General features: G+C 50.1%; 1 protein-coding gene across 2 annotated transcripts; it reads left to right on the forward strand.

Annotated features, from left to right (window-relative positions):
• The first annotated feature begins 444 nt into the window (after window positions 1-444).
• On the forward strand, window positions 445-18771 carry TES (testin LIM domain protein). Of its 2 annotated transcripts, none has more exons than XM_076072666.1 (8): window positions 445-544; window positions 2788-2873; window positions 5704-6340; window positions 11672-11793; window positions 12362-13085; window positions 13382-13597; window positions 13872-14030; window positions 15298-18771. In XM_076072666.1, the coding sequence occupies exons 1-8, from the start codon at window positions 524-526 to the stop codon at window positions 15487-15489; spliced, it is 2157 nt and encodes a 718-aa protein (XP_075928781.1). In that variant the 5' UTR covers window positions 445-523; the 3' UTR covers window positions 15490-18771. The 2 variants fall into 2 exon arrangements, with proteins under 2 accessions (XP_075928781.1, XP_075928782.1); XM_076072667.1 differs by lacking the exon at window positions 445-544 and adding an exon at window positions 640-2260.
• Window positions 18772-19348: the final 577 nt, after the last annotated feature.

A 19348-nucleotide genomic window follows, 5' to 3' on the forward strand; every position in this document is an offset into this window, starting at 1 on the left:
TAAAAATAATGTCTTGTTCCCACGCTGAAGACTGGGCCCACTAAGTGGATGATTGCAGAGCCACGCCAATCAACGAAAACGTCGCCTATTACTCTAAAAAACGAGCATTATATCTCACTGGATTCCTCCAGTATCAATAAGTATTATGATACTTTTGTTCTTGTTAATGCTGTGACATTTATTGATGAAGTGTGTTGAGTTTTAATTACATAGCACGACCACGCCCCTCGCAGCAAGCCCCGCCCAGCACAAACCAAGCCCCGCCCTTTTATTACCATAACGTTTCCGCCCCCATCCCAGACGCTTCCAACCGCGTGAATAGCCACGTCATCTGTGATTCATGAACCCGCCCCTGCTATCCATAGCCGCGCCCCTACTACGTGTGACCCCGCCCCCTGCTACTCATAGCCGCGCCCCTACTACGTGTGACCCCGCCTCCTGTTACTCGTGGCCCCGCCCCATATTACTTATAGTCCCGCCCCCGCCCCACCCGAGCCACAGAAGTGAGACGGAGCGACCAACAATGGAGCGAGAGCACAAGAAGGTGCGTTATGATGGGTGCATCGTGGTGGTGTGTTATGGTGTAGCGTGATGTGATAGTGATGGATGTTGTGTGGTGGTGGTGGTGATGGTGGTGGTGTGGGTTGTGTGGGGGGAGCTGTAGTGTAGTGGTTAGCGCGCCGCCATACAAAACGAGCGACCCGAATTCCACTCTTTTTGAACCGTCCCGGGACAATGGCACTTCTCCATTCAGGCTCTGAACATCACCACCGTGGAGACAAAGGCGGCCGGGCGTGGTGTTGGCCACCCTTGTGTAGTTACCGGTCATAGGCGCTCGTTTAACAGCACTTGTCCCAACAGTCTGTTCAGACTATACCGGAGGGGTCTTTGTCTTTGTGGGTTGCGTGAAGGTGATGTCGCGATGCATGGTAGTGATGATGATGATGGTTGACGATGATTGTTGTGATGTGCGATGTGGTGTTGATGGTTGCATGTATGTTGAACTTCTTTCGCACCGTACGTAGCCAGCCGTGCTAATCGGAGGTGATGGTGTTGGTGGGTTATGGACAATGTGTGACCATAATGGGTGTTTAGTGATGATGGTGTTGGTAGTGTGTCGTGATCGATGTGCGATGGTTATTTGTGGAGTATGAAAAAGATGTGGGTGATGAGTGAGAAGGATGGTGGGTCAGTGTCGTGAAGTTGTGTGAAGGTAACAGATGACTTGTGGCTATTTTGAACGTTGTATTATGGTGATACGTGATGAGTGATCTAGTTTTAAAACAATCTTATTTTTGTCTAATTTGTACCATTTGTTAGATTAAATTGAATGTGCATGAATAAGAAATCACTGATACATGAAGAATCATCGTGTAGTCCAAGTTTGATTGTGGGTTGATGGTGGTTGTGTGGTGAATAATGGGTGATGGTGGTTGTGTGGTGAATGATGGGTGATGGTGGTTGTGTGGTGGTTGATGTGTGATTGTGGTTGTGTGAAGACTAATGCGTGATGGTGGTTGTGTGGTGAATGATGCGTTATGATAGGTGAACACCATGTTGATATGTGATGGGTGCGATGTAGTGCCTTAGTAGAGTAACCACATTTGAGTTCGCTAACATGATACCAATTGTATCGATCCCGAAGTGATGATAGGCGGAATCACTTTTTAGTAAATTCAGAACAATATTCATGGGTAATATAAATTATTGTTGATGCGTCTGCGTTGGTAGTGGTGCACAGGACAAAATAAAAATAACTCGACACACTTGCCAATACCACTGTGACCTTAAAAGGACAAATACATAATAGGCAACTTTTCAGGCAATGGCAATTCTCCAATTCAGGCTGTAAAGAAGGGCCTTGCCCGCAACTTAACCTATCATATGTTTGTATTTCAAGGCAGTGTAATTAACAATCGTGTTGACTTATTTTACATGCGTAATGCAATAACATTGGCCGTTCCAACTCCCCAAGGGTCATTCAAATTAGGACACATTTTGCATAGTCATCAGTGACCATCTATGGATATAATTGGTCCTGGCCACGGGAATGAGGAATTTCCACTACTGACTTCAGGCCACCAACGAAGATGAGCACTGCTCCATCGCTCGATTAAACAAAGAGATGTTGACAGTTTTACCAAGGTATTTTGTCCATCTGGCAGCGCAATTAAACTTTATCTTCTGTAATCTCTGGTGATTTGTGAGCGGTGGTGAGTGGCGATTGCTGAAGATTTGTGGTGATTGCAGGAGAGTGCTGGTGAGTGCTGGAGAGTGGTGGGTGGTCTGCCAGTTGTTTGTGGGGAAGCCTTAACATGGGGGTGTGTGTAGTGTAGCCCATGTATTAATTTCTCACCAATTATTCTCCACATTACTTGCAGACTAGAGTAGGTACATAACTAGTAGCCACAGCCATAACGAGAAGGTATATTGGGTGTGGTGTGCTGAGTACAGAAATGTTGTGCATCTCTATGATGTAGCTTGTGTAGCTGTGTAATATTGCCCGTGTAGCCTGCACATCTGTTTTTATCAGCAAGTATATGGATGTGAAGTTTGGCCTGGTGTGCGAGCTGATTCGGTACAGATTTATTCGCCCACGCCCCACATGACTCATGGTGCCATGTGCTGTCTGTCTCCTATCTCCCTGTCTTGACTCAATGCCCTATCTCGCTGTCTCTCCATTTCCCATGTCTCCTTGTCCCCCACTTCCCCTGTCTCCCCCCCCCATCTCCCCTTTACACACCTGTCCGCTTGTCTCCCGATTCCTCGGGCTGTCTCTCTGCCCAGGGGACCATTTCCCACGAGCTGGGGGCGGGAGCGCCGTGCCTCAAGTGCCGGGAGAAGTGTGATGGCTTCGAGCTGCACTTCTGGAGGTGCAGTGCTCACCGCACACGATCGTCAACGTCACGGGGGCACAACGAACTCCCCCTCCGTCTTTGTTCTTTTGGCCTCCTTCAGTGCAGTTCGCCGAGGATGACCAAACATTTTAATCGGCTATATGTGTTCTTGAAAATATGTACCCGAGTTCACGGACGGGCTCACCTAACAATATAGACGGCATAATAATAGGGGTTTTTCCCCTTTTTTTCTGGCAACAAAACTGAAACCTTTTTTTACGAGGATTCATGTCTGCATTAACCACAATACCTGCAGTCAAAATGCAAGCAAATAACATACTATGATAATATATAGTGCATTGTCCTTGAAACTGATTGGTCCACACCAAGGGACGGCTTGGTGTGGACCAATCAAGGACAATGCAATACACTTGAAATTTGCCATGTGGGTACTTTCCAGACTACACCATGCAAAAACTATAAAAATACACTTTTTTGGGGGGGTGGGGGGGAGCTCAATAATGCATTTATGTTTTTGCACGGCAAGTGAGCTGTGACGTCAAATCTGTCATGTGACCCACGCACGTGGAGGCGTAACGCATTGTAGTGTAGTGGCTAGAGCGCTGCGCTACGAACCCGGCAACCCGAGTTCGATTCCCGCTCACGGCCACCACCGGTGACGATTATTTTAACCGGTCCTGGGCCTCCCCTAGGTCGACTCAGCCTCAAACGAGTAACTGCTGTGGTGTGTGAACGTCGCAACTGGGGAGACAAAGGCGGCCGGGCGTCGTGAATCCAAGTCCCGGGCGAAGCCGGGTAGTAAAGCTAGTTTAATATAATTGGCAGGAGCGGGGGGTGGAGTTTCCCGCCCCTCACATCAACATTTAATAGCTCGGAGAGTTTGACTCATGTGTGAGAATGACTCAATGAAATCAACAGACTAAGATTTGCCTAAGACTCCACCGGTTGCCGTCGACCAGACTAAGACTGACTCGTATAACAACAATGCTGACTGAATTAGCTCTGTCCTGAATGCGCAAGTACCCATCAATGGACGTGGACCCCTATATGGCCTGGTCCATCAGCAGGCGTCGGAGACGTAACGCAGACACGCGTAACATTGGTGCGGAGCGGAACTGTGAGGCCATCTCTCAGCTCGCCGCCGCCGCCGGGGTCCTGCACCGACCGCCCCTTCCCCTCCTCCCCCTTGAGGGTGTGGGTCGCACTCAACCCAGCTATGTACACAACGGTGGTTTCCCCACATTGGAACGCGGTAAATAATCGTAAAGATATTTCTTCTTTAAACCTTGAAAAAATGTAAGCGCCTTTATCCGGTGCCAAACAAGGGCTAGCACGACACGAGGGGGTGGCTTGGGACAGCCCCCTGCCTGCCTGGCCGCCTTTGTCAACCCAGTGCTCGTGTTTACGTACGGCACCGGGTACTCACTTGAGGCCGAGTTGGACTGGATGTGCGTGTGTACGTTGAACTTCATTCGCACCGAACGTAGCCAACCGTGCCAATCGGAGGTGCGACTAGGGGGAGGCCCAGGACCGGTTTAGCTATTGCTCACCGCTGATGTCAGCTATGATGGGAATCAAAGGCTGGTCGCGTTGGGTTCATCGCGCTGTGTGGGAACTCCTGTATCGCTGCGACCCTTCCAGCCTGCGGGCGTTGTGGTTCAAGTCGCTCAGCACATAGAGCGACAACAGCTGCGATTTAATCGCCAGTGGCAGCGATGTCACCATACTGCTTTTGCCAGGCTAGATGCGCATTGAGGCTATATGGAATTGCATGCAGACACGCACACACGTCCGCTTGAACTCTATTGTAACATTTGTTGCCAATCGGAAACTAGCATTCTGTTGCTTCCCGCTACTGCGTGGTTAGTGTGGTTGGTTATGGTTTTGGATAACAGTTTCTCAAACAGGAAAGCATGGGTGTCCACGATTAAGTTAAGTTGCGAAATATATTTTATGTTTGTAAAGCACATCTAAGGATCAAAGTTAACGCACCTATTATCGCCAAAATAAAACCTTTAATTTGATTGACCAGCGGGCCATTTGCACGCCAGTGTTTGTCTTGCAGCATTTCTTTAAACACAGCAAGGAAGCACTTACAGTGTATTTTATTAATGTGTCAAGACAGTGCATTAAGGTTTTGACAATCTGAAAAGTTGCATGTGCCCGCCGCAATTGTTAAATATTAACCATCAGATATTTTAAATTCGAGTAGCTGAGAATCAAAAAGTGATGAGATACTTAAAGGTGTTTGCCCAAAAGAAATGCTGCTGGATAACATTGATCTGGAAAGCCAATAGGCGGCTGGGCTCCAGCGTATTTTATTTATACAGATAGTCCCCGAGTTACGGCAGTCCCCGAGTTACGACGGTCCGACTTACGATATTTCGATCTTACGATGGCGATACGACAAAATGCATGTTAAAAGTTTTTATAGCAGATAGGATTGTTTCCTGAAAAACTTTCTATTAAATTTCAGTTCATATAGGTAGGCTAAGAATTTACCTTGTTTTTTTTACTTTGCATTTTACTTTGCAATACAGTATTGTAATTAATAAATACATACAGTGTATAGTTTATAGAGTACGGTACTGTAAATTGCTTTTTGCTAAATTATCACCAAGACTCCTGGGTAGGCTAGGCCATCTTCGACTTACGATATTTTTGACTTACGATGGGGTCGTCGTAACGAATCTCCATCGTACGTGGAGGACTACCTGTCCTCGGAAACACAGACTGGAGATTACTTACCAAACCACCAAACCGTCGCCCACACGCCTCAACACCGCTGATATCGTCGCGCTTTACGCCCGCTCACGCCGAGCGTCCTGTGCCCTTCGTCGTGCAGGAAGATCTGCCGCAACTGCAAGTGCGGCCTTGAGGAGCATGACATCCAGATGGAGGAGGAGGCGCAGCGCAAGGTGGGGCGGCTGTTTGAGGATTCGCGCTACGCCGGGGTGGCCGACAGAATCCGCTCTGACATGGAGACGCGGCTGCTCGAGCAGCAGCCGCGGAGAGTGGGCGGCCACAACCACCGCATCGTCTTGGACGACCGCTCCCCCTCCGCCCAGCTCTCCTTCAGCTCCCTCTCCATCGGATCTTCCTCCAGTTCCTCCTCCAATTTCGACTCTGGCTTCGACTCCGCTTCGCTCGCAAGCTCCGGCTCGGGAATGCCCAGGTCTGCCGGCGCTGGTCCCGGAGATGGAAAGGTCTCCGGTTCTGCTGCCGGTGGAGAACCTGGATTGCCCCGAGCCCCTGGTTCCGCACCGGAGACCGCGACGGGCCGGGATTCTAAAACTGGCGGTTCCGTGGGTGGCCCTCCTGGAGGTCCTGGCTCGGTGCAACTTTCTGGGTCGGGTACGGCTCCACCCGCTGCCGGCGTGCCGAGCCGCGTCCCCGGCGCGGCGGGCGCCACGGTGGCCGGGGGGGACGTTCGGAGCGCGGTGGTGCTGGAGTGGGCGCCTCCCGGGCTCGAGAGGGCCGTGGTAAGAATCGTGGAGGCGGTGCTCGTGTAGTCTTTAGTCGACGACAACCGGGTGGAGTCTTAGTCGAGGCTTCGTCTGATTTTGAGATAAAAACAACAATAACTTTGTGGTGAATATTCTTCCGTCGCTAATTTCGTTTTCAAAATTAAATCGGCAACGAGGTGGCCAGGAGATGGCAGTGAGTATGACCCCCCCCCTCCCCCTTATGTGTGAATTTTCTTGGATTTCTCCCACATGAAGCCACTTATTAATGAATTTTTTGGCGGATCTGCATTGGCAGTGGTGCACAGGCACAAATAGCAACAAGAAACTCAATACGTTCATCAAGAGCACCGACCTGAAAAGCAAAACTAGACAAGAGGAGGCAATGCCTCTTTTTCAAAGCACACCGATGGTACTGATCAAGAACTGTCTTGAAATATCATCTTGAGACTCGATAAGACTTTCCTTATAAAATAATCATTATTATTATTAAGGATAGTCCCATTGCTTATGCAGTTTGTGTATTGAAGCGTGGGGGTAATATATCACCAATGACACGAAATCCGGTTGTTTTGCTTTAACCAGATATGGGCACATGCCACTGCAAAACTGTAACAAAGGACCTCGAGTGATTCTGGTCTCGTGAGGTCATATACAGTGCTCTACGCTCGGAGGTGGCAGATTCACTGTGGCAACGCTACGCCCTCCTCTGCTGAACCGAGCGCTGCCAACCTTTGCTCCGGGCCGCTCCTGCGTGCCATCGTCTACATTATCGAATCATTTAATCGCTCGCAAGAACAGATTGGGCGGGATGCTCTAAGTCGGCAGGCTTGAGCCAGTGATGGAAATTACACATTCTCGTGGCCGGGGTCAGTCTAGCCGTACGATGACCATAGGCGGGTGATGGTGGCGGTGATGGTGGTGATGGTGGTGCTGTTTGCCGGGCCGGTGCGTGCCGTTTGTGCTTTTCCCCTTGTCCTGACTGCAGCCGAGAATTGGAATGTTTGAGATGAGATGTGGTGTAGGGCGCTTTGAGATCCTGGGGTATTTAATAGCCCTGTAAATGTACAATTGTGATCCCCACGATATGCTGAATTGACCGTTGAACCGGGATGCTAACTCACGACCTTCCGACTGCGGATTCCCGCCCGCTGATGACAGGGACGCCCAACGGGAAAACATCGCCGATGCCTCGCGAATCCAGCGGTGATGATGGTCCACCGAGTAATCCGGGAGTTGAGTTGAGGGACATATATGGCCCATGGGCTGGACCTTATTTCACATAGCCCGCCGGCCACATGAGGCCTACCACTTAAGATCGGCTCGCAAACGATATTTGTGCGTCCACTGCAAGCTGCATCTTAGCCGCACTAATTGGGTAAAAGATGGCCAAAGTGCAGCCCTGTAATTTATTGCTTGTGCCACTGCTGGCAGAAGGGTCTCTTGAAAGCCCCCTCGAGTGGGTATTTGGTGCTCCTCTTCCACGCCGATCAGACATCTTGGAATAGGAGTACTGTATGCACATATATCACCACCACACCACGACCTGCCGATTGACTTTAACTGTGGTGTCGCCATTTACACTGCTGGGTGGACAGAAGCGGTGCGGGGGAAGGTTTTGAGAAACTTGCTCCACCGTTTCAACCGCTGAGCCGGCAGATGGAAATCGAACTGGCGACCTCCAGATTGCAAGTCCGCTGTGTGAATCGTTAGCACCACGGCAGTTTTCGCACTAATTGGTTACTTGGGGAGAAAATATTTCCACCGTCGCAACACCGTGTTTGTAATATTTTAGTGCACCAAGTAAAGGTGTGCCCCCCCCGCTGTTTTCCTTGTTATGACTGGATAACGTCAAGGCCTGCGTTAATGTGTAGCCTGCCAAAGGTTATTTAACAGTCCTTATTTGGGCCACGGTAATGAGAAGGTTTTTCCCACCTCCTGGCATGAACTGTTCTACAACGGCGCTGCATTCCGGACGTACGTGCTCACCGTGAGTAAATGAAAGCAATCTCGACTGCGATGACTGACGCGCATCGAGACAGATCGAAATTAACACATTATTACAGAAAACTACGATTGTTCATAGCAAAGAGAGAGAGCAGAGGATTTAAACCGATCAAATCACCCACGACCTCCGAAGATAAGCGTGGCCGAGCATGGATATCATTACTACTACGCTTGTTTACACCGCATAGCCTGAGTCTCTTGACTCTTTTTCAGAAGGTTCCTGCTAAGTTTTTGCAGTTGGGGGCGACGATTGCTATGAGTAGTTGCTTGGATGTGTTACTTGGTTGGCAGCAGAGGGCGGTGCAGCAACGTCCAATATTCGACTTGACTTCTGAGGTCTCACATCTGCTCCCCACCGGTCACTGACCCGCACGGACCAGCACAGTGAAGTATGGTCACATAACCCCCCCCCCCCCCCCCCGCAACCTGCACAGTGTTGTGAACAAAGATCCCCCGTATAGCCTTAACAGACTGTAGGGGCAAGTGCTGTTAGCGAGCACCTATGAAGGCCGGAACGGTACATGAGGGGGTAGGTGGCCAGCACCACGCCCGACCGCCTTTGTCTCCCCAGTGGCGATGTTTACACACCGCACTGGGCACTCATTTGAGGCTGAGTCGACCTAGGGGAGGCCCGGGACCGGTTCAGATAATCGTCAGTGGTGTTGGCCGTGAGCGGGGATCGAACCCGGGTTGCCAGGTTTATAGTGCAGCGCGCTAACTGCTACACTACCGCTCCCCGCTGTGTTGTGAACAGGCCCTCATCCACCAGCAAATTGGCAAAAAGGGCCGTGCAGTTGAAAATATTTGCCCGGCTGAAGATTTCTCCTGCAGTATTTATGGCCGCACTGACGCTTGTTAAGGGTGGCCTTGTACAGGCTTCCGCACATTGTAAGTTAACCTCACAGCAACAACAGCATGGAGATCGTAGTGATTGTCGGCCTGTGATGTCCCCCCCCCCCCCCCACCTGGGAGTCCACCCGTCTCTGTAAAATGACGACAAAACCCCCCATCGTCACAACACGAGAATGCAACGTGCCGGCTGAGAACAAATACACGCTAAGGTGTGTCTGCTCCCAACCAGCGGGAATAATAATAATTGTTCAGTTTTATATACAGCGTCGTAGTTCATGCAAATCTTTCTCAATCGCTGAGGAACTACAGACGAGCTGGAAGGCAGCCAGCACCAGAAATTGCCCGAACTCTGCAGTACTATATATTAAGATGCTTTTCAAGCAATTCACGATTGTTTATAAGTGTGGGGGGGGGGGGGGGGAAACCGGAGCACTCGAAGTAAACCCACGCGTGCGAGGGGACAGCCCCTCTGTAACCGTGCCGAAGGGACAGACGACATTCGTCTGTGCTCCGCCTTCTCCTGGAAAGCCAGGTTATGGCTCCGCCTGGACGCCCACGGAGAGGGAGTTCCGCAACATTTGTGAGATCCGCCAACCTTCACCTCGGCGGTGCTGGATTCCGGGCGTGCGCCACCGCCGCCGCCCGGTTAAGGAGGGGCACTCCGCCCCCCCCCCCCCCGTGCACCCTGCATGCACGTCGTCATGCGACCACCACGTTGCATGAACCCCCCCCCCCCCCCCCCGTCAGCCTTGTCGAGACCACCAACTCAAAAGAGCCGTCTGAAGGGAATGGCCGGAGGCGGTGATCTGAAAGATCAATACGGCCATGTTTTCAGGTTGGACTCTGACGCTTCAAAGCGCACACGAGAGTCACCCGGAATGCGCCCAACCTCGTCGGGGGCAAAGCAGGATTCAGCCCGCAAAGTTTTTGGTTGACAGTGGCCTACGAGCGCGACCAACAAAAAAGGCTCGGCGCCTTGCGTAAAGAACGCCCCTTGAAAGGGAAAAATATCTATAGAGTCGTCCCTCGGTTTAACAGAGACATCGGTTCGCGGTTTTTCAGTTGACGTTTTGCCTCCCCCGAGGACTCCATGGTTTCGACTCGCATTTTAATTTACGGTACGTTTACTTTAAGCACGCGGGCGCCAATTTCGGCCAATCCGAGCGCTCGTAAGCAGGGCTGAGCCATGCCCTCAGCCAATCAGCGACGTCCATTTGTGAGCATTTTCGCCTCCACTGTTTACGTTATGTTTTGGCTGTGGAAATGGCTCTCTTGCAGAATTATTTTCAATGGCCCCTAAAGTTAATTCGCAAGAGGAGTAGCCTCAAAACAAAGCAGGATCTTATTAAGGTCAACTTCCGATCGTCTCGGAACAGATTAATGCTTTTAACATGCAATTCCTACATTTGATTAACAGTTATTTCGGATAACGGTAGTTTTCGTGGAACGGATTAAAAAGGTTAACTGAGGGTCTACTGTAAGGGGAGACGTTTTTGGCAATGCCCCTTCCCCATAGCAAATGAGAGGGGGTAGGGCCATTGCCCAATTCATCACCTGTGATATATAATTCAGCACCCTGGTGGGCATTAGAAGGCAGTACGGCAAAACCCGTTGCGCTGTACTTTCTGTGCTCCCACGTTTACCATTCTCCACTGACTAACAATGTTGAAAAATGTTAGAATAAGCCGCTTTTTGTGTTTAGTTTGTTGTCCTTCCTCCGCACCTTCGATGCGCACGATTGCCTACGCACGGTACGAAAGAAGTTCAACATACATATGCACCTCCAGTTATCACGGGTGCCTACGTACGGTGGGAAAGAAGTTCAACACATACGACCCGCATGGCATGGGGAGGCTCCTCGACCGGCAGTGGAGCGACAAAAAGGGCTGCATATCTGCAAAGCATACGAGTGAGATCGCATCTCGTGACACGCGCACAAGGGGAAGATGTGCGATGCATTTTGCACGGCGCGTGGTGGAGCAAGGACTTGTGAAGGCGAGCTGCTGCCACGGCCGGGTGGCGCGGTGGTAACTCGTGCCTCGCGGCAAGAAGGACATCGATTCGATGCTCGACACGAGCACTTTTCTGTTTGGAGTTTTGGATGTTCTCAACTATTCTGCATGGGTTTCCTCCGGGTGCTCTGGATTCTTCCAATGGCCAAACCCCCCCCCCCCCCCCACACACATTGTAACTGGTATTGGCCAAAACATCCCAATGCTGCAAATGTACCTGCAAATTACTCTGTTGGGATTACTCCCCCCCCCCCCACCGCACCTCCGATTAGCACGGTTGGCTACGTACGGTGCGAAAGAAGTTCAACATACATACTCCTAGTAACAGCGGCTCCTAGTAACCTGGTCGGACTTTCCTAAAATAATTATAATCTTGAGATTCTCAGTAAGACTTTCCTGGGTGAACATCGCAAATAATAAAAGAACAAATATGCACCGTGACATCTCCGACTCCCTCTCCACTTCTGCCATCCTGCAGGCGCGGCGCTACATCGAGCTGCTGCCCAGAGACAAGCAGCCCATCGAGGGCAGCCAGGGCGCCATGTATCGGCGCAGGCAGCTGGCCAGGCAGCTCCCAGAGCACGACCAGGACCCCAGCAGGTGAGGCTCACGCTTCCGATGACGATGTATCACAGCCACAGATGTTGCTAAGCACGTTTACAGCCTGCACTCGCTTAGATCCTGGGTTCGAATCCGGGTAAACTCCTGTGATTAAACTGGCCTTTCAGGTCTATTGAGTTGATGGTTTCTAAATTAAATAATATCGGCAACACACCTCCTTCATAGATCTCTCCGGTCTCAGCTTGGCCACAGTTGACAGCACAACAAAACCTTCGGGCTTAAGTTTTGTCTGGACTTAATTTGTCTACACTCCCGTCTGGGAGAATTAAATATATCGGTCATGTGACGGACGTTCCGCTCAGAGGCAGGGCGGATGGGAAAGTGCTGCCCCCTATTGTGTGTGCAATAGAGGTCACTTGCAGGGAACTTGCAGGCACCTCTGCGGTATCCACCTCCATGGGCCGCTCTTCAATGTGTCGGGTTCGCACTGTGCTCTGTGAGTCTACCGGTTGGATTCTTCGTCTCGACGTGACGTGATGCTGACAGCACAGCCAGGATAACATTTGGGGCAAATAATAAACAGGTTGACGACGGGCGTCTCGCGCAGGTGCCACGACCTCTCTGCGGCCGAGGTGAAGCAGATGGAGGAGTTTGTCAAGAAGTACAAGGCGGAGGCGCTGGGTGTCGGGGATGTTATGCTGCCCCACCAGGTGCTGCTCATCCAGGGTGGTGCCGGTGGCGGCTTTACCCATGGCATGGGCCCAGGGGCCACAGGCTCTGTGAGTTCAGCGCACGGCAGTGGCGCCGGCGGCGGTGGTCATACCTCTGCACCGCCGGTCGGTGGCGAGCTCGCCGGAGGAGCGGCCGACAGCCCGTCCCGCAAGAGGGTCACGGCGTCTCTCTTCATCGCGGGGAGGAAGCCCGGAGCCGGCGCTGCTGACCAATCGCAAGCGAACAACGAGGGCTTGTCTGGCCAGTCGGGAGCCGCAGGCCTGAAGAGTGGCTCATGGAACCAGGCAGCAGGTGGAGGGTCAAGCCAGAGGGGTGGTGCTGGTGGTGCTGGTGCCAGCGGTGGTTTTGGTAGTGCCACTGGTGGTGGTATTGCTGGTGCTGGTGTTGCTGGCGGTGCTGGTGCCAGCGGTGGTTTTGGTAGTGCCACTGGTGGTGGTGGTGCTGGTGCCGCTGGTGGTGCTGGTGGTGGTGCTGGTGGTGGTGCCGGCGGTGGTGCCGGTTGGGTTGGAGGTTCAGCTGCCTTTGCCCAAGCAGCTGGGGAAGCTTCCGCCGGTGAAAGAGGAGTCGGAGATGGAGCAGCACAGGCGCAGAGAGACTATGTAAGTCGTGGCACCTCTGGCGAATGTAATAATCCGTGAGTGGCATTTAATAATTATTCACCCACCCCATCCACAATCCTTGCATTCTTGTGATTCATGGTTCAGGATCCATTATTCCGTTAAAAACTATTTTCATTATGTTTTCCATTGTGGTGAATGTCACACCTCACAGATGCATGAAGAGAATGTCTCGATAAAACCCACAGACTTGGCTTCCCCAGACGTCGTCCCTGCGTGTGTGTGTTGACAAATGAACACTGCTGCCTCTCCCCTCCCCTCCAACCGCCATTCCCTAGCGCTGCAACCGCTGCAAGCAGCCGATGCAGCAGGGCGACCCCGCGGTGTTTGCGGAGCGCGCAGGCTCGGAACACCTGTGGCACCCGGGCTGCTTCTGCTGCTCGGCGTGCGATGAGATCCTCGTCGACCTCGTCTACTTCTGGAAGCGCGGGAAGCTCTACTGCGGCCGCCACTACTGCGACACGGAGCGGCCCCGCTGTGGAGGCTGCGACGAGGTCTCCGCCGCGCCGTGGTTCCTCTCCGCGGCCGTGTTCCCACTGCGTGCGCGCAGAGTGGCCTAGCAGTTCCCATCCCGTGGGTACTAAGGGGTGCAGTGTAAACATCGCCACGAGGGAGACAAAGGCGGCCGGGCGTAGTGCTGGCCACCCCACCCCACCTCGTGTGCCGTGCCGGCCTTCGTTAGGTGCTGCTCGCTAACGGCACTTACCCCAGCAGTCTCTTAAGGCTATACGGCGGGGACCTTTGTCTTTGTTGTTTGTGTGGACACAGTTGATATTCTCCAAGGAGTACACGCAGGCGGAGGAGCAGAACTGGCACCTCAAGCACTTCTGCTGCTTCGAGTGTGACTGCGTTCTTGCCGGAGAGATCTACGTGATGGAGCAAGATAAGCCAGTGTGCAAGCCCTGCTACATGAAGAAATACGCACGGGTACGCCACGCCACGCACGCCGTAGCCGCTCGGCCGCCGCACCTGGCAGCCGGTGGGGGGGGGCTCAGCCCACGTTGTTTGATGTCCGACGTTTCGCCGCACGTGAGCTCGGAGTTGCCGGATAAAGCTCCCTTGCATGTGGGGCGAAGCGTCGGTACGTCGTGCCGAACAACACGCGGGGTGCAGCTGGACAAATCCACATCGGAGGGTTCAAGTGATTGGCCGTTGTGATGTGGACCGATTTGCATTGCGCCCCTGGCGCAAGGAATTAAATGGGCATCCCTGTCTCCTGCCTCATTTCATCCCCACTTTGTGGCCCTGCGCCTGATCCATTCAGGCCCGTGGGCCCTGGTGCAGTTGCACCGCCTGCACACTCGATGTAGTGGTTAGTGCAGTGCGATTCCTGGCCACGGCTAACAAGCTGTGGTGAGCGCTATCTGAAGCGGTCCCGAGTCTGACCCTTTCACCAAAACCCGCGTTGACCAGCGTGGTGAAATGTGGTTAAACAACTCCCCGTGACCAATGTGGAATGGAAAAAAGGGCCTTCATCTGTCAATAGGTTTACAATAGGATGTGCATGTTTATGAAATGTTGATAATTTTCAGTGTCTCTGACATGGCTATTATTATAAACCCGTTTGAGGGGGGACAACCGAGCTCAGTGGATTGAACTCCTTGCCTGACATTGTGTCCCTTGCGTAGAGGTGGCTGGGTGGCTCAGACGTCAGATCACCAGGCTGGCACCACTGAGAGCTTGAGTTCATATCCAGGCGGCTGCTTGTGATTGAACCTGATTCTTAAGTCTTTTTAGTTGCTGGTCTTGGCTCAGTCACCAATGACTGCACGAAAAAGCGTCCCGTGAAATGTTGGTTCTGAACAATTTGGCTGTGTGGCAAAGGGCTGCCCCCTACTGACAGACTAGGGTGCAGCACTTTCTCACCCATACAATTGAAGTCCTGCACGAGTTATTCGATATCCACTTACATGGGCTGTTCTCGAACATGAAGGGTTGCACTGCTCTGCAAGGGAGACGAATTGGTGGATACCTTATCTCACGACACGACACTGATGGCCAATGTTCCTTTTCTCCAGATTTTTGGCGAAAATGCGTTGATCTGTCCCATCGCCAACGATGGCACAGATTAGCGAGGCGATGCGTTTTCGGGAAAGGTGCGAATCTCTTCCCGGCAAGTTTCGTGCATCAACATTAACGTCAATTTCTCATCCTCGCTCTCTTTCTCTCCCCTGACTTCTCACCGGCCTGGCAGTCATGCCAGTCTTGCCAGGGCAGCATCGAGCCGGAGGCTCAGCGCGTGACGCTGGGGGAGTTCAGCTGGCACGCCGATCCCACCTGCTTCCTGTGCTCCTGCTGCGGCATCCCGCTCGTCGGACTGCGCTTCCTGCCGCACCAGGCCATGATCTTCTGCTCCGCCGACTGCCGTGGCAAGGTCGTGGGCTGAGCCCCACGGAAGGGCTTTTTTGGAGAGGCCTTCATTCAGCATTGGATCGATAATGGGTGACGATTTTACGTATCTGTGGGCCGCGTGTTGAGCATTTCTTCGCTCAAGCTTTCGCCGCACGCGACTGGGGGCGTCTTCGGGGCTCAACACGCGGCCCAACCAAGAAAACCGCACTTGAATCGTGGCTGAAGTTGGCGATTTTGGGACGTGTAATCAATTTTCGATTGCCGAGTACTTGAGGCTTTTAGCAGCGGCATGACGTGACCCCATGCGTGGCGTTGTCATGACGCTAACCGTGTGGTGGGAATGTAAAAAAAAGAATAGTTAAAGGTTATAAAATGCACGATATGTTGAATAGTAATTTTTAGAACTTCAAGTACTTGGTGACCGTAGGTTGATTACTTTGAAGTCATCACAGCAATGTAAATTACTAATTACATAGCGGCGGCTGGGAAAAAATGGATGATGTTTTTACGTATGAGGTGTGGTCAAAAAGCTTGTGAAAATAATTTTATCACAAATTAATTGGTGATACTATGTCAGTTGTAGTGCTCAAGGAGAGTTAACAGAAAAAAAACATTTGTCAAATAACACCGTGTAGGCTTAATATGAAATATATATAATTGGCGAAGTTTTGGGTAATGATCTTCTTCGTGTGCTCTGGCGAAGGGCTTTCGCTGGTAACATCACCTATTGTAGATATTTTCCTAACAAGGCAGTCTTTTTTTTGTCTTGTACGTAATAGTTTCTAATATGTGGGTCTCCCCTTTCAAAGGCGTCTCTTTTGCTGCACAGCGACTGCCCCAGTTGAACACGGAATTCTGCGTCGACGTCATTGCTCGGTCTACACGCGTTAACCCATCACGTGATTCCAAACTCGCACTGACGGGACCTGCAGTGCGACTGGCCCCGCCGAAGCACACGACTGCGTTCACACAATTGAGGAGGTGGTAACGATGATGATCCAGGTTACATATTAGCAAGAAGCCCCCAGGCCATTTATTTAACTTCCTATTATCGTGATAAAATGATTTCGTGAGCTTTTGGATTAGCCCTCGTGGGTAAAATGTTAAGTAATGCCAAGTCAAGTTCTGTGTGGGCATTGCATCGCTGCAACTGTTATATTTGATAAACAGTCTCTTCTGTTTTCTGGGTGAATGTTCCTGATCAGTTTTTATTTTTTTCATGAACGAGGCGGCGTTGGCTGTGGATCTGTGGCTATTGATGTGTAACCCTTTTTCGGAGCCTACAAAACACGCTGAGGGTTCACGTTTTAGTTCCGGATGGTCACGGAGCCAGGCTGACACTTTTTTTCCATTAAGAAATAAATCGAACTCGGTTTATTCAAATAGGATATTTAAAAAATAAGATTTAAGCAAATTTTCATTTCACAAAATAGACTTGTTTTTCCTGAGCAGCCACTACTAGTATCGTCTACTGTCATTTAGGCACTGCTTTCACAGTAGCCTTGTGATTACAGCTGTCAGCAATTGGTTGGAATGTCACGTGTGTTTTATTCCTATTATTAATAGGCTAAGCACTTGAGTGCAGTTTTTAAAGGTAATAATTAACATTTTTATCCTGGTGATGATTAGGGTACGGTTTTGTGGGGGCACATTTACATTGTTAAACGCATGACGAAGATTGAAAACGATCTTTTATTAAAAGGCTTTATGACTCTCAGGGTTCAGAGCGAATTCGGGAGGCTTGCAGAACCAGACTAAGGCTCTGTATTTTAAGTGTCGAATGCTAATTCCTTCTGCTCATGAAACCGGAATAAGGCTCACCGGCGATCATTACAGTTTGGTGCCCAATGCTGAGGTTCACAGGACCAGGCTAAGACTTCCTTCGGGATCACTAGTTCATGTTATTTCCTGAGGCTCACAGGGACCAGAATCAGGAACCCCATGAGATTTATCAGAGTTCAGCGTGAAAGATTGTTGCTTGCCCTGTTTCTTTCCCTATCAATACTCTTTTTTTTTGCTCATTCGAAAAACGATGGGTGAAATGTATCTTGCGGTTTATTTTGGTGCACAAACTAGCACGTGTTAGGGGTGTTTTTTTTACTATTTTTAATTTAGCGGTTGTGTAATTCTACGCGGCGTTGCATAACTACTGGTTAGCACATCACTGCTTTACGTTGGTGAATAATAATAATGGTGTTGGCGTTATTAGTAAAGACGAGTGAGGGGTGAGGGTGTAATGTTTGGCTGTCTTGTGAATGTAAAAAAAGGTCTTCTGTTATGGTGCACAAAATTGGATAGCAATACACTGGGCATCAGGTTTCATTCTTTAAGAATGTGAAACAAGGAAAGTTCCTCTTTCATTATGCACTGTATCTGCTGAGTTACCGTCAACTGAGTGCCTTCACTGCAACTTGAACATACCCTAGGCCTTACACGGTTTTGCCTTTGTTTTTTTTAGCACTTGCACGTTTTTGGAGCAAACTAATTTAAGGTTACGTGTGAAGGTAATTAAATGTAAGGGACAAGCTTGTTTCAGAAATGTTATTTTTTTTGTTCTTAACATTCTCGTGCAGGAAAGACAATCCAGTAAAAAAAGTTAAATCGCAAATTGCCAGGCCATGGTCGTTTACACCTGTGATTAATCATTTTGGTGGAAAAGGTTAGTGTATCACATAGAAATTTGTGAAATTCAAACCCTCTGGGCTAAAAGGTGGCCAGGCAGTGAAGCAAGCGGTTGGTGTTAGTGTGTGCTTACCATTGAGTGTTATCCTGTCGTACACTCTAGGTTTTCTCTGCCACATACTCCAAATGCAGGCCCCATCGTGAACAATAATCTTGATATTCAGTGAGGCTTTGCTTGATGAAGAAAAGTAATAACATTTTAGCAATCTCACTGCCTTTGCAATTTCACTGCTGACTGAATTACCCTCATGCCTTGCGGGTAGTGAGGGTTATCTGTCTGACCCTGCCCATAATGTAGCCCAGCCACCTATAAAACCTGTTTTTAAACGCAACCAGACTCAACTCTGCCTAGCTTATGACATCTGACGCCAGAAATGAAGATGTCTTCCTGCTCAAATGACCAATGAAGGGGGTCGTGCATCTCCATCAGCCGCCCTGAACCAGTGATGGGAATTCCACGTTCATGTGACAAAACATGTCAGGTCCTAGTTTAAATAACTGGAGTATGAATGAAGTGTACTGTATTGTACTTTATCACGGACATGTGCTATTTGAGGGATTTCTTTTTTGTCGTCGGGTATGGCGTTTTATGTGTGGGTTATAAAAAAAATAAAGGTATGGTTTGATTTTCAAACATTGTCGATTGCCAACGTGCTTTAAAATACGTCTGTGCGAGCCATCGGTTGGAACCCCAAATCGGTGGGTATCAACCAAGATCACAATCTGCCGCGTTCAAATGCTTCCACTGGCTCCCCCCCCCCACCATCATCGATCTACGGACTAAGTTCAAGATTGCCGTCGCTTTGTCATGGTGCTCTCATGCATGATTTTTAACATTATCTTCCCGTCCTACTCAAATACATGGCCCTTCAACAAACCCAAGGACCTAATTCCTCAACCTGCTTGCTGTCTCCCAAATCAGGGCCGTGTTATCCAAAAGGCCACAGTAGGCACTGTCTAGGGCCTACGCAAACTAAAAGGGCCTAGGAAAAAAAATGTGACCATGTTTTTTTGTTGTTTGTATGATAACAAAAATGGAGCCAAGATATCTTCTTGAATAAATATATTTATATAGCAAGGATTGGCACTGTTTATACAAAGAGGCAGTCATGTCAATCAGTTCCTTTCATAAGGTGAGAGAAATTAAGACTGAAGATGACCCTTTCGATTTTTTTTTCATTGCAAAATTATCAAATAACATCTTCAAATAG

The sequence above is a fragment of the Petromyzon marinus genome, chromosome 38, assembly GCF_048934315.1.
Source record: "Petromyzon marinus isolate PM22_M1 ecotype Great Lakes invasive population chromosome 38, UKy_Petmar_22M1.pri1.0, whole genome shotgun sequence".
NCBI lineage: Eukaryota > Metazoa > Chordata > Hyperoartia > Petromyzontiformes > Petromyzontidae > Petromyzon > Petromyzon marinus.

Bases quoted from the DNA above. Each gene is read 5' to 3' on its own strand.
- TES (XM_076072666.1), top strand. From the start codon at position 524: ATGGAGCGAGAGCACAAGAAG. The intron at 13,598-13,871 runs GTCTCCGCCGCG...GTGTGGACACAG, and splicing joins GCTGTGGAGGCTGCGACGAG to TTGATATTCTCCAAGGAGTA. The intron at 14,031-15,297 runs GTACGCCACGCC...CCGGCCTGGCAG, and splicing joins ACATGAAGAAATACGCACGG to TCATGCCAGTCTTGCCAGGG.